The 27,669-nt window shown below is 39.8% G+C and overlaps 1 protein-coding gene across 1 annotated transcript in view; it reads left to right on the forward strand.

The window, feature by feature from the left end:
• The window catches only part of SRPK1 (SRSF protein kinase 1), an 81,280-nt gene extending 54,830 nt beyond the window's left edge, over positions 1-26,450 (forward strand). Inside the window, 9 exon segments of the mRNA XM_053905091.1 lie at positions 736-901; positions 2,409-2,434; positions 2,861-3,074; positions 3,451-3,870; positions 4,240-4,340; positions 12,757-12,864; positions 17,314-17,383; positions 22,299-22,391; positions 23,904-26,450. Coding sequence (XP_053761066.1) covers positions 736-901; positions 2,409-2,434; positions 2,861-3,074; positions 3,451-3,870; positions 4,240-4,340; positions 12,757-12,864; positions 17,314-17,383; positions 22,299-22,391; positions 23,904-24,088 — 1,383 coding nt within the window. The 3' untranslated portion in view covers positions 24,089-26,450.
• Positions 26,451-27,669: the final 1,219 nt, after the last annotated feature.

A 27,669-nucleotide genomic window follows, 5' to 3' on the forward strand; every position in this document is an offset into this window, starting at 1 on the left:
TAAGTGTTTTATTCAGTCCCTAGTGTTTATTCTGTGTTTAAATGTTTTAGCAATAACCCATTTCTCCCAGATTCATCTCCTATAATAGTCATTAGAGGGCAAGCTGTGTTCAGTGACTGATTTTGAAAATTTGAAAGTTCTGGTTGCAAATATTGATTATGTATTAATAGAAAATTGCTATGTCAAATTATTACTGTCTCTTTATATAACATTCAAGGGCATTTTCTAATATTTTAAATAACTCTCAATATATAGTAAAGAAGTTCACTCTCAGGCAAATATTAATACTTCAAGGGGCAAATAATTTGTTTGGATAATGTGTTTTTGTGGAAAGAGCTCCAAACTAGGAATCAAAAGACCTCAGTTCTTTATCAACAAGGAAATGTGAATTAAGAGATATCTAAATCTCTTTCATCACCCAAATTTTAACACTCAAAGGGCATATTGACTTTTATTCTTGGTCTTTGTGTACTTCTTTAAATACCTCCAAATAGAATTAGCTTTTTAACACTTGAAACTTTTTATTATACATAAACACTGACCTTTGTTCATAGTTTACAAGTAATCTTTCTGGGGAAGTTTCTTTGTGCCTTATTAAAAATGCTTTATTCTCTGTTGAAAACTACCATATTGTTTTTATATCTTTATTTTTTTAAATGTTGTATTGTGATTTCTTCCTTCTCCAGAAAGACTTGTATTCTGTGTTTGCAAGTCTACTGCTCTATTCCCATCCAGGTGTTACAGGGTCTGGATTATTTACACACCAAGTGCCGTATCATCCACACTGACATTAAGCCAGAAAACATCTTGTTGTCAGTGAATGAGCAGTACATCCGAAGATTGGCTGCAGAAGCAACAGAGTGGCAGCGATCTGGAGCTCCTCCACCCTCTGGATCTGCGGGTATGTTTTCTTTGAGGACTTTGGTCTCATTAGAAGTTAAGAGAAGTTCCTAGTTTTGTTCTATTACCAGTAGTTAAGTAAGGCACCACGCATTCCTTTAACGATAATATATGGTAAGTATTTATGTGTAAGAAATAATCTCAGCCTTCAAAAGACTTTTTTAATTCTCAGTATCACTCTCCTGTAGAAAGAAGTCTAGAGATTGTGTCTTTTAGGTACAGATATTTTGTATACTTTAAAAGCTAATTCATGTTCTTGTTTTAAAATGTTTTCCCTTGTGATTCAGTGGCCATTTTTTATGTGTTTACCTCTTACCATGACAATACATGCTTGCTTATAGATCAGTGATCTGTGCAGGGGCAAGATAACTTTGCTATCAAGAACTTGAGTTTAGGCATTGGAGTGGACAGACCTGGTTTGAGTCCTGGGCTTCATCATTGGCTTGGGTTCTTGAGCGAGTTCTTGACTTCCTTTTCCCTCTTGGCAGGAGTTCTTAGGATTAGTTCCATGTGAAAGCATTTAGTAGGGTGCCACACAGTATTATGTGCTAATTAAATGATGACTATGATTATGATGATTTTTTTGCCATTTGGGGTATAGATTTTAATATTAGCAGTTTTATTATATTTGAGGAACTTTTAGTTTTGAGGAAATTTAAGCTGAATTATCAGTTAACATAGGCTTTCTTTAAAAAGATAGACTAAAGAAGGGGGAAATGAGAAGTTAATTGATGGGCATAGAGTTTCATTTTTCCAAAATGGAAAAGTTCTAGTAATATTGCACAACAATGTGAATATAATTAATACTATTGAACTGTACACTTAAGAATAGTTAAGAGGGAAATTTTACCTTGTGTGGCTTCTTAAAAAAAATTTTTTTTTTTTTAATAATATTTTTGAGAGAGAGACAGAGTGTGAGCTGGGGAGGGGCAGAGAGAGGGAGACACAGAATCTGAAGCAGGCTCCAGGCTCCGAGCGGTCAGCACAGAGCTGGATGTGGGGCTCGAACCCATGAACCGTGAGATCATGACCTGAGCCAAAGTCAGACACTTAACTAAGCCACCCAGGTACCCCTTTCAAAAAAATTTTTAAGATTCTACCTCCCACCTAAGCTAAACTAATATCCATAACATGCTGTATAACTCTAGCTCTTGGTGCTGTGCTCCTTTTAAAACAGACCAGTGCCAAGGGGAAGAATTAGAGATGGGAGTCCTGGATGGGGGTAAGGGGGTAGGTAGTTGCCTGTCATTTTCTATTTTAAACATACATGGGAATGAGATTTTTGCAGCAGTAATAATGGAAAACCAGAAATGGGGACTTGGATTTTATCTGGAGAAGAATTTAATTTATTTAAGCTTATTTTAAGTTTGTCAACTTTTATATGCATTATTTTTTTTAAAAATGGTACTTCTACCAAAGTTGCTTTATAACAGCAGTGTCCTTTACAGCATAAACTTATGTTGCCTGCCAAATACCAGGATTCTTACTTGATTTTCTTTTCTTTTCAGTCAGTACTGCGCCCCAGCCTAAACCAGTAAGTATAAGGTGTTTCTATGTTTAATTCTGATCTGTGGGCAGTGGGTAGGGATTTTTCTGTTAGAGATCACGGTTTGTTTAGAGTTTGAAAAACAAAGAAAATATTCCTGCGCTTCTATAATTTTTTCCAATAAATTCCCATGCATCTTTAACAAGTTTGTACTGGTGAGGCTTCTACGGACTTGAGTGTGCCTGAGAGTAAGCCAGCCCCACAGACTGATCAGAGGACCAAGATTTATTGTTAATTTTGTTTTTATTTGGTTTCATAAGAGTATCCACATTGTTTACGTTAATGAGAAACTTAAGTGCTATGTTAGGGAAAGAGTGAAATTTAATTAGGAAATATTAAAGTTAACAGTTATCTCCAACTGGGGGTAATGGATTAGCCACCTGAAGGCTTTATCTGTTTGTAATCTCCGCCCAGGCTGACAAAATGTCAAAGAATAAGAAGAAGAAATTGAAGAAGAAGCAGAAGCGCCAGGCAGAATTACTAGAGAAGCGAATGCAGGAAATTGAGGAAATGGAGAAAGAGTCGGGCCCTGGGCAAAAAAGACCAAACAAGCAAGAAGAATCAGAGAGTCCTGTTGAAAGACCCTTGAAAGAGAACCCACCTAATAAAATGACCCAAGAAAAACTTGGTATAAATAGAGCATACACAAAAATTTACTTTAACATTAATTTATCATTGTTCTATAATATAGTGGTTTCATGCATAAAACACATCTCTGGGGGTGTCCTTATACAGTAAGAGTACAGAACTTTCATAAATGGTAGGCAGGTAATATTCAAATGTAATTTCTGACTTTTCTATGGAAATGCAACATAGACTTCATTTTGCAATTGAGTAAGGATAAGAAGATCTTTGTCCTTCCATAAATAGGTTTTAGATGTTCAGTCATGTTTTTATGTCACCCTGTATAAGTTCTAGAAAACGTTTTAATCTTATGGAGAAATTTTTTTGTTCTTTCACTCATACACATACACATACATCCTTTTTGTCTGTTTGTTCCTTAGAAGAGTCAAGTACCATTAACCAGGATCAGACACATATGGAACGTGGTGTAGAGGGTGGTGCAGCAGAGATTAATTGCAATGGAGTAATTGAAATCGTTAATTATACTGAAAACAATAATAAAGAAACATTGAGGCTTAAAGAGGATCTACATAATGCTAATGACTGTGATGTCCAAAATTTGAAGCAGGAACCTAGTTTCCTAAGCTCCCAAAATGGAGACAGCAGCACATCTCAAGAAACAGACTCTTGTACACCTATAACCTCTGAGGTGTCAGATACCATGATGTGCCAGTCTTCACCAAATGTAGACCAGTCATTCAGTGAACAGGACATCAGCCAGCTTCAAGAAAGCATTCGGGCAGAGATACCCTGTGAAGATGAGCAAGAACAAGAACAAAATGGACCATTGGACAACAAAGGTACCTGTGCAGACATACTTCCCCAGTACCCTTCCCTGAATAGCATATTCATGAATTTCTAAACTTACAGTACCATTGTTTTTATGCATAAAGCTTTATGGCAGGCACCAGGTTACCTTCCGTGTGTAAATTTTTAGCTAATTTTGAACTGTATTGGTCAATGTAGTGGATGCACAGCATTTTGTTGCCCTGAAGGCAGAGGTAGGTTTTAATTCCATAAACTGAGGATGTTGTTCTTTTTATCTTCGAAAATTTAGAGTGTAGGTTGCCAGTCAAGGGCCCGAGTATATTACTTCAGAGAGTTTTATTAGTCTTTGGGTATTTCTGTGTTCACTAACCAGTGTTACTGATGATGCCTGTTGTCTATAGGAAAATCCACTGCTGGAAATTTTCTTGTTAATCCCCTTGAGCCAAAAAATGCAGAAAAGCTCCAGGTGAAAATTGCCGATCTTGGAAATGCCTGCTGGGTGGTAAGTTAAACTTCTCTTAGTGCTGTGTGGTGTTTGTTTGAATTTTTTTTTTAATGTTTATTTTTGAGAGAGAGAAAAACAGAGCATGAGCGGGAGAGGGGCAGAGACAGAGGGAGACACAGAATCCAAAGCAGGCTTCAGGCTCTGAGCTCTCAGCTGTCAGCCCAGAGCCTGACATGGGGCTTGAATTCACGAACCGTGAGATCATGACCTGAGCCAAAGTTGGACTCTTAATCGACTGAGCCACCCAGGTGCCTCCTTAATGCTATGTTTTGAATAGCATTGACTAGACTATTTTGATTAGTGACTATGAGTGAATGAGAATTTGGACTTTAATTGTGCTAAGGAAGAAAATATCTGTAGTTCTGTACCCAGGTTGCCAGTTAACATTTTGGTGCATATTTTTTCACTTTTTTCTTAACCTTTTATTACGGAAAAAGTTCAAATATATTTACAACAGTGGAGAGAATGGTATGATAAAACAGTCTCCACTCCCACTCCAGGTACCTGTCACCCCGATTCAGTAATGTTCACTACTGGCCAATCTTGTTTTATCTGAATTTTCACCCACTTTCAGACTCACAACCCTTACGTTCATACTTCCCCCTTATTTTCAAAATTGGTATCTAACTTATTAATTGTAACCTTTGAATGCACCTAACATATTTTGGACACTTTTCTTTGTTAACCAGATATTTGCATCAAATTCAGTTGGTTGTGTAGTTTTCCCTAATGTACTGTAGTTTCTACACATCTTTGATGGCTCTTTGTGGTGAGCATCTTCGCTCTTCAATCTTTTTGTGGTTGTCCTTAGGTTGTGTGCCACACATAAAATTGCTAAGTCAAAGTTGGGGCTCTTTTTTAAAGAGTGTTTTTGTTTTTGTTTTTTTAAATTTTTAATTAATTAATTAGTTTATTTACTTTTGAGAGGGAAGGAGGGAGAGAGAATCCCATGAGGTACAGAGAGAGGGGGAAAGACAGAGTATGGAGCCCAGAGCAGGACTTGAGCTCACATGATGTGGGGCTCAAACTAAGAACTAACAAACCGTGAGATCATGACCTGTGCCAGAGTAAGATGCTTAAATGACTGAGCCACCCAGGCATCCCTTAAAGGGGTTTTGGTGTATATAGTGTCATGTTGGGTTTTTTGTTTGTTTGTTTTTAAGGGTTTTTTTTTTTTTTTTTAAGGTTTTATTTTTATTTTTTTAATTTTTTTTTAATTTTTTTTTTAATTTTTGAGACAGACAGAGACAGAGCATGAGCAGGGAAGGGGCAGAGAGAGAGTGAGACACAGAATCTGAAGCAGGCTCCAGGCTCTGAGCTGTCAGCACAGAGCCCGACACAGGGCTCGAACTCACAAACCGCGAGATCATGACCTGAGCCGAAGTTGGACGCTTAACCGACTGAGCCACCCAGGCGCCCCAAGGTTTTATTTATTTTTGAGGGAGAGAGCTCACACGTGTGTGTGCATATGTACAAGTGGGGGAGGGGCAGAGAGGAGGGACAGGATCTGAAGCAGGCTCTGCTGTCAGCACAGAGCCAGATTCAGGGCTCAAACCTATAAACTGTGAGATCATGATCTGAGCTGAAGTGAGATCACTGAGCCACCTAGGCAGCCCTATACTGTCATGTTAATATAGTTGTTTACCCAGTTAAGAATTTGGGGGAGGGCATTATTTTAATGGATAGCTTATAAAAATCTACAGTAGAATGCTTTGTGCATAAATGACATGTACTTGGAGCCATATACTGTGTAAATAGGAACATTGAAGATTGTTGAGGCAAAAACTATGCGTGGTTGAAACCACTTTCATAGATTTATTTATTTATTTATTTATTTATTTAATACTTCAAATTTCCTGTGGTATCCTGTACCCAATGGTTCATACTCTAGGAGGATATCACTTCTAGAATATTATGATAACCTTTGAGAAAAAAGTGAAGTCAAGCTTAGCACTGACCGGTAAGAATGGGGAAAAGCTTTTCACAGAATGAGAATTACTCCACATACCTCTGTCTGGTCCACGCCCCCAAGGCTTCACCTGGATGGCTGCAGTAGCCTCCTGGCTCTCCGTGCCTGTGCCCCCTACACACTGTTGTCAACACAGCCATCAGAGCGATCCTTTTAAATGTGAGCCCTGGAGGCTCTTTTCAGAACCTTGCAGTGACTTCCCTCAAAATGAATGCCAAAGTCTTTACCAGGTCCCACACACCACCAAGCCAAAAACACTTATCTTCCTTCTGCCTGGAATTCTCTTCCCAAGATCATATGTACAACTCACTCCCTCATTTTCTTCAAGTTCCTATTCAGTTGTCATCAGGGAGCTCTATCTATCCCTGAACACCTAACATAATTAGCAGACCACCACTCTCCAAACCCATACCACCTTCATTGTATTAATTCATGTATTTTCTCTTTCTGCCTCTCCCCACTCAATTTTTTTTCTCCATAGCACTTCTCACGCATGGTCTGATTCTATATAGTTGTTTGCTTAATATTCCTCTCCCTAAACGTATGTCCCATCACAACAGATTTGTTCACTGCTGTATCTATAGCACTTAGAACAGAACCTGGTACATAGGAAGTGCTCAATAAATACTGCAGTAAATGAATTGTAAAAACCACATTGACTGTGTCACAAATATCACATGGTACGAACATCAAATGCTTGTCAGTTTCTGCCCACACTATATTCAAGTTTCTGTGCTTTTGTGTTTAGAACACCTTCCTCCATAATTGTCTCACCCATTTGGCACACTGTTCTTTATTCTGATACAATTTTTCCTGCCACTTTTGCTACCACAGGTATTCTTTTTTCTTTTGCATGTCTTTTCTCTTTTGTTAAAGTGTCTCTGTGCTAAGACGACTTTGCAGTCTTTTCATCCATTCACTCTTTCAGCAAAGGTACTGACACGTGCTCTGAGCTGGCTACTAGGATGCAGCGGTGAGCTAGACACAGGCGTCTTGCCCTGCTGGGTCCTGCTCAGATCTCACACCTTACTGATCTCTGCAGCAGAGCAGAGATTCAATATGATTTTCAGATAGCTTGATTTCTAAAATATTCGTGTCAGTTATGCATGTATATAATTTAGATGTTAATTCAAAAATCTGCCCCTTCCCTTTGCCAAATTTTTCTCCCTGTGCGACAGTATTTACCTTTATATCGCTAATAAATAACTTGGCTGTATTGCTCCCAATTTTTTTCTTTTTCAATTTTAGGCATTATTTCTTCCCTCTGGAAAATAGGACTTACGTATCACCACTGCAACCACCCACCATGTTCCAGATTTGATAGGATTTTGGCTAGTTAATTGTTCCGTGTTTACATTATTGGGACTCTAATTCTATCAAGCATAAATTATACTGATTCCTTTTCCCTTTCTGCCTAACACTCTGTTTCATTTGCTTAGTCATCTTTGCACTACTTATTGCCCCACACTTCCACCCAGTGGTATAAATACATATACTTTAATGCATACAGATACCTCAGGCACTCTTTCAACTTCTTGCCGAAGAGCTCTGGCTTGGAACCTGGAGACTTCTTCTGTGTTCACCTGTTGGATTGCCTTGTAGGCCTGCTGCATTAGTGTCTTTTGGATTTCCTTTCACCATCATCCGGGAGATCATTATTACTCTCTTTCTGTCTCCCCGATCTTTTTTTTAAGTAGGTTCCATATACAATGTGGGGCTCAAACTCACCTCCTTGAGATTAATACTCTACTGACTGAGCAAGCCAGGCACCCCTCACTGATCTTTCTTGGTTTACTCCATCTTTTTGGTTTTTAGTTTTTGTTTGTTTGTGGGTTTTGTTTCGTTTTGTTTGGGGAGTACATGCAACTTGCAGTAGCTTCCTAAGAAAGGGTGTGTGAAACTGGGAGGGGACACCTTGTATGTTTGCTAGTGTCTCTCCTGCTTTCACAGTCAGTTGGCTGCATGTGAAGTTTTAGGTCAAACATAATTTTCCCTTGGAATGTTTGTCTTGCTCCATTATCTTCTAGTTCCAGGACTAGTTGCTGCTGAAGACCAACACCATTCTAATTCTTGATCCCTTGTGTGAAACCTTTTTCCCTGTGAAAGTCTGTAGGGTCGTTATTTCACACTGTTGTGCTGGGTCTGTTTTTATACTAAGAACTTGGTATGTACTTTTCATATTGAAACTCTAGTTCTTTGGTTTTGTCTGTCTACAGTCTGTCTTGTCTTCTCCTTGGTCTCTCTTCTCTAGCTCTGAAATCTTATTCAAATGTTAGACCTCCTAGGCAGGTCGTGTCGTACCTTTCTCTCCTATTTTCTGTCATTTTCTTTTTGCTTTATTTTCTGGGAGATTTCTCAACTAGTTATTATAAGCTTTATTTTTTCTCATTTCTCCTATTATATTTTTACTTTTCAAGAGTTCTTGGTTCTCTGATTATCTGTTAGAGGATATAGTTTATTATCCTATTATTGACATTTTCTTCTTCCTGTGTGTTGTCTGTTGCCTTCTTTCTGCAGGAAAATGGGGGGTTCAACATGCAGTTACACAATCACTTAATTTCCTTGTTTTCAGAACGGTACTCTCTCCTCAACTGTGTGGAGCATCTTCCAGAGACCCCATTTTACCCATTTAGAGAAAACCTCCAAATGATCTGTCTGGCCAGGGAAGGGGCTGTTAGATTGCACTATGCCCTGTGCTCTGGAGCCCTGTTTCTTTTAATTTTTTTTAATGTTTTTGTTTTGTTTTTTGAGAGAGAGTGTGTGTGTGTGTGTGTGAGCGGGGGAGGGGCAGACAGAGAGGGAGACACAATGTGAAACAGGCTCCAGGCTCCAGGCTCCAAGCTGTTAGCACAGAGCCCCATTATGGGGCTCAAACTCATGAACTGCGAGATCATGACCGGAGCCGAAGTCGGACGATTAACCAACTGAGCCACCACAGGTACCCCTGGAGCCCTATTTGTTTAAAGGATGTTTTAAAGCAGTGTTTCTGGTTTAATCCCACCTAATACTGCCCAACTCTGAGCCTTGAGGGGATATACATCACAGCGCTTCTCAGCTTTCACCTGCGGCTTATTCTGTTTTCTTGGATCCACTAAGACATTTACCAATGATCTGTTCCATCTTGTAAGTTTTATCGCTCTAACTTCTTTGCCATTCTCTCTGTCAGTTTATGCTTTAAAAATTAACACTGGAGGGGCACCTGGGTGGCTCAGTCAGTTGGGCATCTGACTTCGGCTCAGGTCATGATCTCACAGTTTGTGAGTTCGAGCCCCGCGTCAGGCTCTGTGCCGACAGCTCAAAGCCTGGAACCTGCTTTGGAGTCTGTGTCTCCCTCTCTCTGCCCCTCCCCTGCTCACACTCTGTGTGTGTGTCTCTCTCAAAAGTAAACATTAAAGAGAATTTTTTTAACAAATAAATAAAAATTAACACTGGATTCTCTACTAAGTGGAGTTTTAGGAGTGAGTGGATATGTGTTTGTATTTGATCCACTTGATTCTTGACCTCATTTATCATTTACACCATCTTTTTAAGGCACTAATGAGGCACAAGGAGTAAAAGACAAGTCCCTTGAGCAGCATGTCCATTTTTCTAAATGTCTCACTGGACCCAATCCTAAAATGCGTGTGTGTGTAAAGGCTTTCCCATACCAAGCAATTCTTGGGGCACCAGGCTGAGAATTCAACTCAATTCTGACACTACCAGGAGATCAATGAGATTCCACAGGTAAAGCGCTCAGTCCCACAAGACCTCCTTCCACTTCAGATGCCACTTGCAAGCCCAAGTTACCTGTGCTTCTGACCAACCGGCTACAAATTGGAAGCTTAACCAGCCCCTCCAAGTCAGGATGCCGGTCACAAGTCCTGGTTGTTACCTGTACTTCTGACCAACTGGCTATAGGTGAGAGGTTCCCTCAGCCCCCTCCTTGGGTTTGACTGACGTGCTAGAATGGCTGACAGAGCTCAGAAAAAACATTTACTTCACTACATTACCGGTTTATTACAAAGGATATAACAACCAGAGGAAAAGAGATGCATAGATGCTTGTGTCCTCAGCTTGGGGCCTGCCCCAGTACATATGGAAGCATTCTGGTTCCCCAGAGTGGAATCTACCCAAACCCACCCCTCCTTTTGGAGGAAGCTTCATTACATAGACGTGATTCATTGACCATCGGTGATTGTTCAGTCTCTAGCCCCTCTCCCCTCCCCAGAAATCAGAGGGTAGGATTCCCTCTATTCATGGTCAGTTCCTCTAGCAACCAGCCCCCATCCTTAGGTGCTCTCCAAAAGTCAGCTCATTAACATAAACTCAATTGCAGTGGAAAGGGGCTTCTTATGAATAATAAGACACCCATTTTACCTCTACAGCTCTGAAGGGTTTTCTGGAACTGAGGACAAGAGACCATATATAACAAATATGCTATTACTCTTACTGCTCAGGGAATTCCAAGAATTTGGGGAGTTGTGAGCTGAGAAGAGTGGAGGAAGACCAAATGTATATGAGAAATACATTTTGAATCACCAGTACACATGAATGACCAAATATAAATGTGTCTTATAAATTACAGCATCGCAGTTGCCTGCAGTACATCCCACTTCAGACTCCGTCTCTGAACCCATTGTCTTCTTCTAAAACCACTTCCCAAAGTCTCTCCACCTTGTTTTCGTCAGCAGACAGCTGTCCCTCTGCCACTAATAAGTTCCTTTTGGCTCTTCCTTACTGTCTCTCACACATAGCCACTGAATTTTTGAGTTCTGCTTATTCTTTCTGTGGCCATCCTTGGGTTTACTTTTCCCTCTCCTATTTCCACAACCAGTGATTTTCATTACTAAGCCTAAATCTGGCCACCAACCAGAAGCAATGCTGTCCTTAGATGTCCTGTCAGTCTTCTTACAGTCTTCTTACTCTCTTGTGCGCTAACACTCAGTGGTGCCAGATGAAATCCAAACTCTAACCTAGCAAATTAGCCGTTGGCTTCAGCAGATGTCTTTCTGTGCCTTTATTGGTGATGCTGTCTCTACCCGGAGTGCAGGTCTTTTGGTCTTTTGGTCAATCTTAGTCCCTTTGGAGCTCTAGTCAATACTGGTTTTCTGTCTGAAACTTCATCTGCCTAATTTCTCCTCTTCACAAGTGCCCTTCCTCGTTTTTGAGTTGCAGTAGGATTGGAGAATCGTCTTCCACACTTTGTTGTTTCATGTTTTAATATTACCTGAATTTTGTTTTGTGTGTACGAATCATTCTAAGCCGCTGCTTCCTGCAATATTTTTTATTACGGCCAACTTCACACCTACACCAAAGTAGAGAGAATAGAACAGTGAAATCCGGTGTCATGACGCTAATATCACCCAGCAGCTATCAAGTCATTGCCAGTCCTCTTTCATCTATATACCCACTCTGCCACCCACTCGAGATTATTTCGAACTATATCCCAGGTATCTTATGTTCTTTCATAAATACAGCTTTCCAAAAGATGATTCTATTCCGTCAGTTTTGCTAGTTACCTTGGGAACATCCTTTTCGTTTTGTTTGTAACAGGATCCAAATAAAATCCATGGATACAAAATTGAGTACTATGTCTCTTAAATTGCTTTTACTTCAGAGGTTTTCCCTTCCTATACGATTTAATGTGTTAAAGAAACTCCAGTTGTTTTGCTGATTGCATTCTCATAGTGCTTGCCATGGTCCCTGTTTCCCCAAGAATCATGTTTGGGTTTTGTAGAGGAGTGAGGGGGACAGAGGAGAATTGAGGGCAAGAGTTCTTTATAGATGGTGCTTATAAGATTCTTGAAAATTGAAGCCTAATGTCTTATTTCTTCATAATGAGCGCATGGCAAGGAAGGTTTGAATTGACCCTGTATTGGTGTCATTTATTTGTTCAAGTACTTATTAACTTTAGACAAATGAACAACTTAATTTTTGTTGGGGGTAGTAGTTTTCCATTTCTTAAAAAGCCATTGTTATTCTGCCATCCGTGCATCTATATTAAGGTTAGACTCCATGTTTGCAAAAATAATTTGATGTGGATGGTGTGTTAAACCAAGGTACTGTTTGGAAGTAATAGCATCAAAATGATAACCTTAAGAAACTTGGTGCTCCTGGTGGCTTAGTTGGTTAAGAGTCTGACTCTTGATATTGGCTCAGGTCATGATCTCAGAGGTTCCTGAGTTCTAGCCCCACGTCAGACTCTGCACTGACAGCATGGAGCCTGCTTGGGATTCTCTGTCTACCTCTCTCTCTGCCCCTCCTCTGCTTGTGCGCTCTCTCTCTCTCTCTCTCTCTCTTAAAAATAAATTAACTAATTTTTAAAAATGGTATCTTAAACTAGGTAAATGAAAACTGGTTTGAGGGAAAACTTCAGAGAATTTATTTACATCTCCATTAAGTAATTGTGACGTGTTACTTTTTAGAGTAACTGAATTTTAAAATACTGTTTCTTCATTTACTCAGCACAAGCATTTCACTGAAGATATTCAAACAAGGCAGTATCGCTCGTTGGAAGTTCTGATAGGATCTGGCTATAATACCCCTGCAGACATTTGGAGCACGGCATGCATGGTAATGTTTTTTCCCCTTGACCTTGTTATGTGGTAGCTCTGTTATGTGGTATGTGATAGATGTTACGTTGCGTTACGTTACGTTACGTTAACGTTATGCGGTAGCTCTGTGCCTTGCTCTGTTTGCTGATTTTCAGTAGACTAGTGAATTTTACAAACAAGAAAATAAAACTTTTTGTGACATCACTGGCAGTCTAAATTTTCTGTCTGGATAGGTAGGAATTCAAAAGCTAATTAAAAACATCTGGCATTCCATTTGGTTCTGCCAAACTGCTGTTGCGCTGAAGGCACCAAATGTTTCTTACTGCTGCTGGGGGTTAGGGGCTGTTAGAAACAACTGCTAAGGTGGTACTGTTTTTGATGAGGAGGTTACAGGTACCCTTGCCCTTTCAGCTCTCATCTGTTTTCAGATCAGGGAAACCCCTGGAAACTACTTCATTCTGTACAGTTTGACAGTTCCTCAGACATCTTTACACCCCACAAGATGTGAAGCCCAATCATTCTAAGATTCTTAAATGGCTACTTTGTCCCTGGCAAAGTACTCAAGAGGTCAGATTTAGTTGATACTAAATGGTTTCCCACAAATAGCCTATGTTAGAACATGTTCTCTTGTTTCCTGAAATAGAGTATACTCTTTCATTTGTAATTGTGTTTCTTGTTTCTCTTCTACGAAGTTGTGAGTGCCATGCTGACAGGAATCGTGGCTGTTACGTATAGCTAATTGTGTGCTTCCGGGCCTGGCCCCTTATGAGTGGGTGCTTACAGTGCAGTTGTGGTGGTAACTACCCAGAATTCTGGCAGACTTTGTAGAGTAAGGGCATAATTTCCCACGAGACTGCCTTCATTTCAGACTCCAGCTGCAGACTCTGGAGTCCACAAGCCACCTGCTTTTCTGACCTACCGGCTACAAATTGGGAGGTTCCATTATCCTTTCAGATTCAGTAACTTGTTAGAATGACTCCCAGAATTTAGGAAAGTGTTAAAACTGCTATTACAGTTTTGTCATAAAGGCTACAAATCAGGACCAGTCAAATCAAAGCATGCATAGGGTGAGGCCTAAGAAGGTACCAAAGGTGAAGCTTCTGTGTCGTTGGGACGTGTCACTTTCCCAGCATATCAGTGTGTACCACCACCTAGGGAAGTTCACACAGCTTCAGGTGCCCAGTTTTTTTTACTAAGATTTCATTACTTAGTCATGATCGATTGAATGAACTCCATCTCCAGCCCCCATTCCTTCCCTGGAGGTTAGGATAATGCTGGCTCAAAGCCCCAGTTCTCACACAGTTGGATCTTGTGCAATTAGGAGGCATATCCAGCCCCCCGGTCTTAACTGTGTAGGGGGGGTGCCATTAAGTACTCATCACTTGGAAATGCCAAGCGTTTAGAGGCTTCCTGTCAGGAAACAGAAACAAAGACCAAATAGATTCTTTATTATATAAGCAGTACTTAGTACATATTTGTGGACCATCAAATGAGGAAACTAAACCAGAAACCTGTTAAACTGTCATTTCAATTAACAATATTCACAGTCAACTCTGGGAAAAACTTGAGAAACTACAGACTAGAAGATCATAGATTTCTTGATACGCACATTCCTGAAAAACTATGTCTTCCAGAGATAATAGAGTTAAAACTGTGTTGTTAATATGGCATGACCTTGTAAATCATTCTGTTAGGTAGGGTGTATCAGGGGTCTTTTAAGATGGCTGACTGCCTGAAATGTAAGGTTTGGTACTGTGCACCAGATGGAAGAACATTGGAATAAAATCTAACTTCTTTTAAAGTTTTATATTTGGAAGAATTTGATTTGCTAGAGAAAATACGTGCTAGAGATGCCACCGTTTACAAAATATAGCTAGTTTATAGATGACGTATGATTTATTATGATGTGGTTCTTAGTAGGAGGTTAACTGTTTAGGCCAGTAGGTCCTGCGTGCTATTTAGTACATTAATACTAAGGCAAAAAAATAAAAGGGGAATTAACCTTGCCTCCTGTTAAGTGGACCAGCTTACATGCAGGAAATTTCTTGACCAAGGGAAGGAAAGCACTTACCTGATATGACAATATTGTGACAAGTTGAGCCCCACTTGTTCCCCCAAATTTCTCTCATTTTGCTAATAGACCTAGAAATGTTGCCTTACGTTTAGCCATAACCAGAAAGTAAAAACAAATCCTGGAATATCAGAAGTGCCTGAAAGCGATGGATCATCCTGCATCTGATACAATTAATAGAAAGATTGGACCCTCTCTGAGAGAGAGTTTGCCTGCCACATTCGTGATTGAGACTACCGAGTTAGAAGGGCAGTTATGAAAAGGGAATGTTCTGTGAAGACCATTTAAGAGTTGATAAAGAATAGATGTTTTTAAATCCTCCGTTCTGTGGATTTTGACAAATGTACAGTGACCTATATCTACCACAAGAGTATCCTGCAGAACGGTTCCACTGCCCTAAGATTGCTCTGTGCTCTGCCTGTTCCTCCCTCTTCCTCCAGCCCCAGCCCCTGGCCACCACCAATCTTTTTATTGTTTTCATAGTTTTGCCTTTTTCAGAAAGTCATATAGTTGGAGTCATAAAAAATGTAAACTTTTCAGATTGGCTTCTTTCACTTCATAATATTCAAATATTTAAGGTTCTCCTTTGTCTTTTCACGACTTGATGGCTCATTTCTTTTTCAACACTAAATGATACTCCATTGTCAGGATGTGCCAGCTCACTGGATTGCATAACTGATGTTGCCTATGTACGGCCGCGTGACCCTGACTGTCACAGAGCAGGCTCTTTGGTCAGCGTGAGACAAGGGCAGGAGTGGGAATTAGGAGCCCCTACATTCTAGGATGGGCTTTTTTGCTTGTCAGTTTGGGTCACAGTTTTCTTATCTGTAAAGGGAAGCGTATTCAACTGAAGTGTTCCGTAACCTAGAGCTTCCGCTAGTTTCGAATTTTGGTACTGTGATCTTTTGGTTTGGTTTGATTTGTGGGGGGATTTTTGCTATTACTTACAAAATGGTAACTACTAGCATCAACCTTATGTTCCAAAAAATAGTTCTGTCAGAGAGCTTTAGGTAACTAGTTATAAGTATCTAGACGAAAAGATTTAGAAAATACTAAAATCTTAGAAAATATTCTTTACCTCTGTGAACGTTAATTTCAGGATATTTACTGAGCTCCCACTCTGAGGCTTTGAAAAAGTACTGGTTTCTGAAGATAGTAACAAACTTTGATGAATAAGAATTAACAGGGGTTTTTTTTTCCACTTTGGGACTGTAAACCTCAGGACAGTAAGGGGGTGGGGGTAGAACACATACCAGGTTCAGTTTCAAAATAAACTGCTGGGATGTAAAACCAGCTATGCCTGGTAAGAAGCCATAGCATCCCTGACATTTTAGGGACTGTCCTGAAACTTCTAGTTTTGTGGCCTGGGCGGTAGTACAGTTCAGGTAATGTCTTGAGAAAAGCTGTCCCATGGGAAAACTGCAGAAGCGGACACTGGCAAGCACTGAGACCTGCATCTGGGCCCGAGTTAGAGAGTGTGCTCCGGAATCCACCCCGTGGTTCCTGTAATTGTCTGGGCCACTTAGTACCATCGACTCGATCAAAATTGACCCGTGACTAATGACTTACAACTGTACTTTTATGCCAGTTAGGTTCTTTATACAACTGCAGTTGTACTACTTGCTTTTAATCCATCTTTTTATTCAGTGAAAGATTAACGTCACTCAGATGCTGTCTTTCCGTACTGCTTGGCACATATTCTAAAGGAAATTACTTTTTCACGCTTCTTGAACACTGTTTACAAGAGCTTTTCTTGTAGAAGACGTGTCTTTCTTTTCTCGGTGGTGAATGCTAAATGTGCCAGTCACATAAAACATGAATTGCTCTTGACCACATTTACACCCAACCCTTTTCTGATTTTCTATAGACCTAGGAATTGGAAGTTCTATCTAAAACTTTAGGGAGTATGTTCCAAAGCAAAACTTTGAAAAACTATACTTTTTGCCAAATAATAGTCATACGTAGGTAGAGATGTGTCTGTCTCAGTTTTTTGGTTTTGACGCTGGGTACAGAATCTTAATTTCTAGCCATGTGAAATTACAACATAAGAGGAGCTGCTCTTCTCGTGAATAATTTAATAACTTAGAACCACCTTAATATCCAAATGTACCCCACTCAGCAAAAAGATAAACTCAAGAGAGCTGAATTGCTGATGGGGGGAGGGGATAATCCATATGTTGATGATGTTATTGCTGTTTTCCTGCTTCATTTTACGAAGATACAGGTGTGGAAGGAAAGCTCTTTAGGAATAATCTTTAAGATATTTTTTTTAAATGATCATCTGTGGCTTTTCCAGAGAAGGAAAAAATTACTTCATATTGAGCCAAATAGCAAGCAGTAAGCTTCCTAAAGGCTTCCTGTTGTTGTTGCTTTCATATATTGTCCTCTTTTTCTTAGGCGTTTGAACTGGCCACAGGCGACTATTTGTTTGAACCGCATTCAGGGGAAGAGTACACTCGGGATGAAGGTGAGTCCTCTTAACTGAGGATGTCTGTGCATGGTAGTTACACTTGTGTGGCCGTGTGGTTTGTAGTACTGAAGAGCTTAGTCTTTTTAGTATGCTAAGAATATATAAATCCCAGAAAAGATAGAAATATAAGATGTTTTATATTAAGTATTAGGTATACTCAATATTTTATAGTAGCTATTAAAGAACTCTGTGAGGATTAAGAGAAAAGGCTACACATGGTCAAACTAAAAATTGTATTTACTGGGTAATTTCTTCTAAAACATCTAGTTATTTTCCTTTCTCTATAAATCAGTGATTCATTCTTTACCCCATTTGAATTACCTGTTCGTCAGCTTGCTCACTTATGCCTGCAACTTTATTTGGAAGTCAGTAATTTTATAGGCAAACATACGATTTGAATGGTGTTTGTGAATGCAGAGACTATATCCTGTTTGTATACATTCTACAATATTGAGCATTCTCTTTTTCTAAAAATTAAAGCCATACTTTTTTTCTTTTTAAATGATATTAACATTTAGAGTTCCATTTTATTTATTTATTTATTTATTTTTAATTTTTTTTTTTTTCCAACGTTTTTTATTTATTTTTTTGGGGGGGGACAGAGAGAGACAGAGCATGAACGGGGGAGGGGCAGAGAGAGAGGGAGACACAGAATCGGAAACAGGCTCCAGGCTCCGAGCCATCAGCCCAGAGCCTGACGCGGGGCTCGAACTCACGGACCGCGAGATCGTGACCTGGCTGAAGTCGGACGCTTAACCGACTGCGCCACCCAGGCGCCCCTAGAGTTCCATTTTAAAACAAAATATTATTGGCTTACATTTTGTGATAGCCGGTGGGAAAGGCCCAAGCTGTGAGCTGCTCCATCTGAGAGGCTGTAAAAGCAGACAACTAAATGTGTGATTGTCGTAGACTGGGTCTGGAGTTCTCTCTTGTCCAGCAAGAGAGTGGGATGCAGGATTAAAATGCAAGAGAGGCTAATGTTCAGGAGTTGACAAGAGCCCTGAGTAAGGGTCCTTGCTCCATTTTTATTAGGATCAGAAGGCTTACAAGCGTGGCAGATGTGTAAAAGAGACCGTGAAACCATGAACATTAACTCATAGACGGGGGAATGAAGAGTTTTGAAGATAGGCGGTGTTAGGGGTTTGGGTCAATACAAAACAAAGCTGGGAGGGAGTTTGTTTACAGCAGGCCTGAGGCACCACCTCTGTTTACCTAAACTGGCCTAGGGGACAAGACAGAGCCTGCACCCTCAAGGGTCAGCAAGGCACCTTTCTTTTGCTAATTAGCTCCACTCTGGGCACTCTGGGCTCCACTCTGGGCTCCACTCTAGGCCCTACTGGGGTCTATAGCCCTATTTACCTATTTTGGTCCTTCTTCCCTGTGAAAGCAGCTTTTTGCTATTGTACTAAGTTGGGGGGGTGTTTCTGCCCTGAATACCTAATCTTGTTTACCTCATTTTTGATACTTTCATCCTGAGGCTTTTCTATTCCAGTATTTTGTCCTCTACTGGGGGCCTTTGCCCTGTTTACCTAATCTTGGATGCGTTCATCCTGTAGCTTTCTATTTCCTTATGCCTTATTAACCCATCTGTGCAAGCTCAGGGAATTCCTAAGCTTAATCCCCACATGTGACTTTTTTTTTTTTTTTTTTTTTTAATCATGGTGGTGGCCAGATAACTTAGATGAGATAATTGTGAATGAAAGAACTGTTAAAGAGGTATCTTACCTTCTTGATTAAACAGTTTGGGCAGATTTTGTTTTCAGGATTAACGGGAATTACTTTGAAAGAGCACTAGCAATATACCCTCCCAATAAGGAAAATATGTCCTTCACTCCCTGTGCTTTCCTCCATCTTAGGGAAATCAAGTTTTGTGCTCTGTGGAACCAAGAAAGCTCTATTTCTCACACTGTGGTCCCTTGGGATATTAGTAGGCATTTTTAGTAGGACCTCCTGACATTCCTAATAAGTACTGTTTGGAAAATGTTGCGCCAGTTCCCGTAGCCAAATGCCTATTTTAGTGGGTACAGTATATATGTGTTTTCTATACATCAGCCCTTGTAAGAATATAACTGTAATTACTGTCTATGTACACACTTAATTTTCCCTAGTCTTTGCTGCTTTTTTTTTTTTTTTCTGGTTGTAAGTTTGGCACTATAGACTTACACCATTTTAGAAATGCCCTACTATAGGGGTGCCTGGGTGGCTCAGTAGGTTGAGCGTCCGACTTCGGCGGCTCAGGTCATGATCTCACAGTCCATGGGTTCGAGCCCCGTGTCAGGCTCTGTGCTGACCGCTTGCTCAGAACCTGGAGCCTGCTTCAGATTCTGTGTCTCCTTCTCTTTCTGCCCATACCCTGCTTATGCTTTGTCTCACTCTGTTTCTCAAAAATAAATAAATGTAATAGAAAGAAAGGAGGGAGGGAGGGAGAGAGAGAGAGAGAGAAAGAAAGAGAAAGGAAGGAAGGAAGGAAAGAAAGAAAGAAATGCCCTACTATCTTTGTTTGGGAGGGTAGTTGATTTTTTTTTTTCTATTTTTGTACACTCTCTGTAAATAGTGTGTGGTACAGAACACACAGAGCAGCTGGAATTATATTGTATAGGATCTTATGCTACCAAACTTGATGATTGAAACATATATAAAAAGTCCCAAGTAAGGAATAAGGGAGAACCACCTATCCTAGGTATTTCTATACAAATTTATTTCCTCCGGTACCAGTCAATACTAACAGTCTTTAGGTGAAACTTTAAACTACTGCCTAAGAGGCCCATAAGAGCAGAAAACAGCAAACCCTTATCCTCCAGCCAGTGTATACATAGTTTGTTACAAGTCACGGTAGGACTGGGGCCAACCTAAGAAGCATGTTCTCTGATGATATTCTCCAGCCCCTAACTCTTGGAATAATACTTGGATAATTTTGCCTATCAGGTATATCAGCCCTATGATCAATTGATAAACCAGATACAGGTTGCTGGAACTAAATGTAAAAACACATTCAGGGGAAAAATAATTCCTTGGTATAGGAAAAATATTAAAAGAACCAATACTTCACTTGGAAGTTTACAGAAGATAAACTGTGGTCTCATTTATAATCTGTTTATACAAAGACATTTATTTGCAGGTTTTGCCTAAAATAGGCAGAAATTTCTTAGCAGCTGAGTCCTTGTTACCGAACTATAAATTCAGTCAAAACTGCCAAAAGGTTATAGTGAATTCATGAATGTAAAGCCCTCTTAAAATGACAGCACTGGGTCCTTTACATGAGAAACAGATAGGACCTGAGACATTCACAAATTCCCAGATATATTGATGTCTCTGGCATATTATTATTCCCTTTTAAGGTAACATTAGAAATCTTTAAGTAATTCCTTTTGATCTTCATGATTCTCTAACAGGATTAAAGTCCTTTTGTGACTAGCAGCCATCACTTTTTAAAATGTACTTCGTATTCTTAGTTACCTGCAGAATAAAAAAAGGTAGTAGAGCTGCCTGTAAGCGTGGATGGATGCTGGCCAGTCCCAGGCTCACCTGGGGACACACTGGACACATCCCTGGCAGTGTTCACAGTCCATATTCATGCCGTGACAGTTACAACGCACTGCTGTGATGTGGACATCTTTTCGTGGCCTACAGAAGTCAAGTAGCTGTATTTTAAAATGTTTTTCGGGGCACCTGGGTGGCTCAGTCAGTTAAAAGCATCCAACTTTGGCTCAGGTCACGATCTCACAGTTTGTGAGTTCAAGCCCCACAACGGGCTCTGTGCTGACAGCTCAGAGCCTGGAGCCTGCTTCGGATTCTGTGTCTCCTTCTCTCTCTGCCTCTCCCCCACTTACACTCTGTCACTCTCTCTCAAAGATAAACACTAAAAAAATTTAAAAAATAAATGAAAAGTAAAATGTTTTTCGCTAATTTGTACTTAAAATATGATTTATTTTAAATAGCTCTGAACTAGACATGATGAGATGTGGGTTTTCATTTGAGTTCTAGCTCCTTTTAGCCCTGTACCTTCAAGTAGGCCATTTATTCTCTCTGAGGTTCTATTTTCTCATCTTTACAATGGGGTATTAATCTTTGGCCTGTTGTACAGGGTGGTCGTGAAAACTCAAATAATCATATGTGATAACTTAATCGTCATGAACATTGTTAAATAGAGTGATATTATTACGTGAAGCCCAGGGCAGTATCATAAATAAATAACAGTTCCAGAATGTATAAAGAATATTGGTACAGTTTTTCACCTCATCTGAAAAACCCACCTGAACCTAGATGTATAGGCAAAATAGAAATAAAGATCTAGTTAAGCCTCCAAACTCCAGAGTGGGACTTGCTAGCTGCTATCAGGTAACCAACCACCTGAAATAATTCTCGACCTTCCCAGTCTCCCCTGGAATATCCTTGGTTATATTTGTAGTTACTCTTAAAGAGCTAGTCCTTGAAAAAGCTATTCATAAAAAAAAACCCTTTACAGCTTGTCCTTGATCCTGTTCTTCTTACCCTTCTATTTTAGACCACATTGCGCACATTATAGAGCTGATAGGCAGAATTCCAAGACGCTTTGCCCTCAGTGGGAAATATTCACAGGACTTCTTCAATCGCAGAGGTGGTATTATTAACATGAGTTTTCATCTAGGCCCCAGGTATACAACTTAAGGAAGCAGAGCATTCACACCAAGATTGTTTTTAGTTATCTTATCACTCAAGTCCCACTGGAGTGGGTGCGTGATTTTGTTATGGTTTTCTGGACTCTCCATTAGGTGGATAGAGTCCTCTTCCTATTTAGGACAGAAAGCAACCCTGAAATGCTTCATAAAGAGGTGTGCATGCTACTCTTTCTGCCATTGTCTAGAACTGCATTTGTTACTCCTGTTATGTATGTCTTTTTTTTCCCCTTTCCTGAAATGTTTGAAACATACAGATCACATTGCATTGATCATAGAACTTCTGGGGAAGGTGCCTCGCAAGCTCATTGTGGCAGGAAAATATTCCAAGGAATTTTTCACCAAAAAAGGTAAAATAAATGTGTTTGTTCCCAGACATTAAGGGGGCAAAGTGTTTAAAAATGAAGAGGTAAGTACTGCTGGGTACATGTATTCCCAGCACCTATAGAAGAATGGTCCTGTCTTGACTGCTGAGCTGTAGTAGTGTGGTCAAGAGCAGAGACTGGAACCAGACTATCTGGGTTCAAATCCCAGCTGCTACACAACCTCAGTCTGCTGATTTCTAACTGGAGATTATAAGTGTCTACTTCATATTGAATAAGTTACTTTGTATATAGTACCTGGCACATTGATTACTCCTATTATAGCACTTCTGGAAAATGGGCAGATTTTTGCTAGCATTTGGTCTAAGAACTGCCTCTTTCAAAGGGCAAATCATTTACTTCAAGCTTCCTAAGGGCAGGATTACATCTCACTCTGTCTTGTGGCCTAGTGACACCCAACATAGTCACTTAAGCCCATCAGTTCTACAAATTAACTTTACCCTTGACAATTTTGTAAGTTTATGTCATCACTGAGGAGTGAAGGAAACCAAGAGAATACTCTTACTTCAACTTTTTGACTCGATAATATACATTGGCATATTTAAATGTGTACTTATGCATACAAATAAAATTTGAAAGCTGAAATTTGAACACCTGACATGGAAGGGATTGGAAGACTGGCCTTTTTTTCCCTTTTTGCCATGATTCCCTTTTTCCTCACAACCTCTACACTAATGCTGAGGAAAATCATTTTTCTCAACACTTGACAGCAAGCATCCTCAGAAACATTTAATGTTTCTATTTTGGCAGGAAAATACTGAAGTGCTTCATAAGAGTTCCTCCTTGCACAAAGACCAGTTAATGGCATGCATATACCGAGTAGGTAATTAATCAGGCACTCACTGCCCACAGAAGAGACCTCAAATAAGTGTTGTAGAAGTTTTAAAGCAGCATTTACCTTAATAAGGCACTGTAATTGACCTTATTTTTTTTTAATTATCATTTCAAAGAAGCAAAATTTAGAATGACATTCCAGAATACTACAAAGTGTAGTGTAGCTATATCTGAAACCTGTGTGGGGTTTGTTGTTTTAGTCTTGTTGCTTTTATACAGGTTTGGCGTGGTATTAGCTCTTACTGCCTTATTTGGAAGCAATATTTACTAGACTGTTAAGTCAAAAAAAAAAAAAAAACAGTACAAACAAATTGTTCTTGGTATGTGGTAATAAACTGCCTCTGAACACCATATGACACCATGTTGCGTATATAGGCATTTAATATTCATTTTAGTGAATACCTAGTTCATGCTAGGCCTGCCCAATTTGACTGGGACAGAATATTCTGGAATGGTGGAGCAAACAAATTATCTTAAGTTTTTAGGCCCTCAGAATGGAGAATGTGAGAAATTTGAATGAAGAAAGATTCAATTCTGGTGGCAAAATTTCTTTATAGAGCACCCGGATTAGTTCCTGGATATCCACAAAAGGCTCTTGTCACTTGTCAGTGTCAGTCAGTTTCTTTTGTATTGTCTTTATCATAGGTGACCTGAAACACATCACGAAACTGAAACCCTGGGGCCTCTTTGAGGTTCTAGTGGAGAAGTATGAGTGGTCTCAGGAAGAGGCAGCTGGCTTCACGGATTTCTTACTGCCCATGTTGGAGCTGATACCCGAGAAGAGAGCCACTGCTGCCGATTGTCTCCGGCACCCTTGGCTCAACTCCTAAGCCCCAGCCTAACAGCGCAGCAGAGATCACATGCTGACCGTCACCCCTCCCCAACAAGCATTTCCCTCTTCCCTTTTCAGGGTGAAGCTCTTCCTTCAAGGGTTTCCTAAGGGGTTTTTTTGTTTTGTTTTTTTGTTTTTTGTTTTCTTGTTTTCTTTTTTTAAATCAATCTGTTCATTTGGGTTTGCTTACTTGACCCTGTGGAGATCCCCCACAGCCATTGGGCATCCTAGGTGAATTTGGCCTTGATTGGGCTCTGCCAAAGATGAATAGACTAAAATGTGAAACAGCCTCTCACCCTGTACCCTTGTCTTTCCATTAGAACACCCTTTAAATTATACACATCCTTTTTAAAAACTATGAAGATGTATGAGCTCATCCTTTTATTCACTGACTCTAAGAGTCAAATTTTCTAGTGCGTATCCTAGTGCCAGCATAAGGATGAGAAGGGGAAAGGGTGTTACTTCTGTGTACAGCAGAGACCTTAAACTTGCTGTATCCAGGCTGCATCATCTACCTGGACTGTTTCTGTTGCTCTCTATGTTCACATTTTTTCCTGCGACTTTCAGGCTATCTTTTTAAAGGAGCTGTATAAGCTCCAAATTTGGGTACCATTTTATCACTGTTCAAAGCACTATCAAATTCCTTTCATCCTTTAATAACTCTAAGATCCTTGAATCTTTGGTGTGATTTTTGATGAAAACAGAAGCAGAACCATTGATTTGTAATTTCTGCAGAACCACAGCTGTTTTGCAAAACAGTCCTTTCCTGTGTGTCTTCTGTTACCCTAACAGCAGAGTTCGTTCATTTGGCTGTTTTGTTTTTCATTGTTTTAACCCCTGGCTGGCACTTTACTCACTGCACTTGAGTTTATTGCCCCATAACTAACTAAAGAATTCAGGATGACTCTAGAAAGGAGATCTGGGTATCAGAGATTTCCCCTCTAAGAAGAAAATGCCCTAGAATTCCTGATTCTTTTCCAATCAGTCCCCTACTTGTATTCACAGCTTTTTCTTCATCTTGTCCAAATTTAGCCTTGAAGCAGTTTCCCTCTGTGGCTTAGCCTTTCTCATTTTCTGAGAGGCTTCAGGTCTTAAGTGAAATCCCAGTATAGAAGAACCAAGGGGAAGGGTGGGATGGCACTTTTTGGGGTGGGGTTTTTTTGTTTTGTTTTGGAGGGGGTGTTTTGTTTTGTTTTTATTTTTGTTTTTTGTTTTTGGTTGTTTTAAGATTAGCCATTCTCTGCTGCTATTTCTTTGTATAATGTAAGTTTTTAACTGCAATTTTGGGATAATTGAGATGTACTTGAGGCTTTTTTTTTTTCTTTTTTTTTTTTAAATGAGAAAAGGCTCTGTGAATCTTACTTTAGAATGGGCGTCTCTTAGACTTGCCCTAGACATCATATATTCCTCGGGTCATATTGAAAAGTAAAAGAGGGGCAGGCTTGGGGTCACAGCCACTTGTTCAGCACAGACCAAGTGGGCCTTGAGGACTACAGCATTCTGCGGAGACGGCTCCAGGAGTGATTTACAGAAAGCCAAGGAAGTGCAACTTGAGGCTCTCCTAGCAAAGCTGCTGATGAGACTTTCAGGTAGCTGACCCTCTATACAGGAAATTGGAGTCCAGATTCTGCCATTTTTCCACCAACAACAGCAAAGGAAAACATGGTGCAATTATGCAATCCATTTAACTCATAAACCTAGAACCCTGAGTACCGATGGCCAGCCATTCATCGGATCCTTGATTGGGTAGTCCTGAAATCAGACATGTTCCTGTAGAAAGAATTTTAAGTGAGGCTGTCTATGCACCTATCAAGAATAAAGAAAATAGATTGTATCCAACAACGGCAGGGAAAATCCTTCGGCACTTCTAATCCACTTTGGCTTTTCAGCTGTATATACATCTAAAGCAATAGCAGACTAGAACTGAATTCTTTTCTACACTGTAAAATAACAATTGTGGAATTACAGGAATTCTGGTGATGATATTAAAGTAAAATAACCAAAACACAAATAGAAGGCCCCATTTTAACAATTGATGTAAAAAGAAATTTTAAGAAGAGAGAACCTATAACTTCTTTCTTGGACATGTTTTCCCTCCAAATAAGGGCTTTTCCCCCTGTCATTTAAGGAGCCAGATGAATTAGAAGCCGTAGAAAGAGGCAGCTATAGAAATTGATCTTCCAAGTACCCCATGTACCTTTATTGAACTTAATCATAATACTGTCAAATTGCCATGATCTTACTAAAGGATTTCTATTGCTGTCAGTTAAAACCCCAAATGCATTTTTATTCTTTCTATCAGGTGCATTGTCTGTTTTCTTTATAAATGCAGTACAATAAACAAATTATTTAATAACCTACATGTTTCCAGAGCATTTCTGTTCATTTGTTGCCCAAGTTGGTCTGAGCCAACCTTCAGGATGGAGGAAAGGATTGGTTGAGTATGCTTTTTGTACTTAAATAAGCAGTGAAATTGTATAGCTTGAACACATGCCACTTTATGTCATTTGTAGCTTTGCTTCTATCTTTAAATTGGGGGTAGGTGAGATTAACAGTACATTTTGGAAAGTTTTAAGAAAATTGTTATTCCCTATATCCAATAGCATTTTCCCAGAATATTTGTGGTAATGTCTTTCCCACCCCGGCCTCAGATTACAATCATTGTAGATGCAGAACGCCAAAGATTTGTGAACTCTGCCTAAGGCACTGGCATGACAAACCCTATTGTGCCCAGGCTCTCATACACATCTGATTTATTGCTTAGCACAAATTCTTAGACATGGAATGGCTGGGCCAGGTTGTAAGCACATTTTTATGGCTTGTAGTGAATGTCCCATAACTTCTGTGGGAAACGGACTGTTTGGCTGTGACTAGCAGTGTTTGGATGGGCCTGTTAGGATCGCACTCATTTTATTCCTTTTTTAAAATCTTTTTTTTAGACTTATTTTATTTTTGAGAGAGCACAAGTGGGAAAGGGGGCAACAAGAGATCACACAAGAGGGGGCAACAGAAGATCTGAAGTGGGCTCTGTGCTGATAGCAGTGAACCCCGTGCAGGGCTCAAACTCACAAACAGATCATGACCTAAGCCAGTTGGACACTCCACCTACTAGCCACCCAGGCGTCCCCACACTCATTTTATTCCTGATGCCCAGTTTGCCAAAAAAAACAGGAGTGTCTTGTTTTAATCTGCAGATTGGATGACTAGTGAAGTCAGAAACTTGTTTCATGGGTTTTTGGCCATTTTTATTTGGTTGTCTACCTCCATTACCCAGCTCTATGTTGGCGTGCTTCCCTATTTGATTATGTGGTAAGGATTTGTTATATACTACAGATGATGCATTTTTATTATTTTCCATCACATACTTTTCCAATTTTTTATTTGCCTTTCATTGTTATGTTTGTTAACGTTATTCAATAGAAAGTCCTTCCCCACCCCTGAACTACATAAACTGTCCTAGTTAATTTAATTACATCATGCTGAAGACCTGTGCAGTGTGTTCATATTGTAGTGTTGCCCAGAAGAGAATGTAACATGTTTAAAAAACAACCTAAACGAATTAAACCAGAATTCCTCAAA

This window comes from Panthera pardus, unplaced genomic scaffold (genome assembly GCF_024362965.1).
Source record: "Panthera pardus isolate Hobbes unplaced genomic scaffold, ASM2436296v1 HiC_scaffold_17, whole genome shotgun sequence".
Classification (NCBI taxonomy): domain Eukaryota; kingdom Metazoa; phylum Chordata; class Mammalia; order Carnivora; family Felidae; genus Panthera; species Panthera pardus.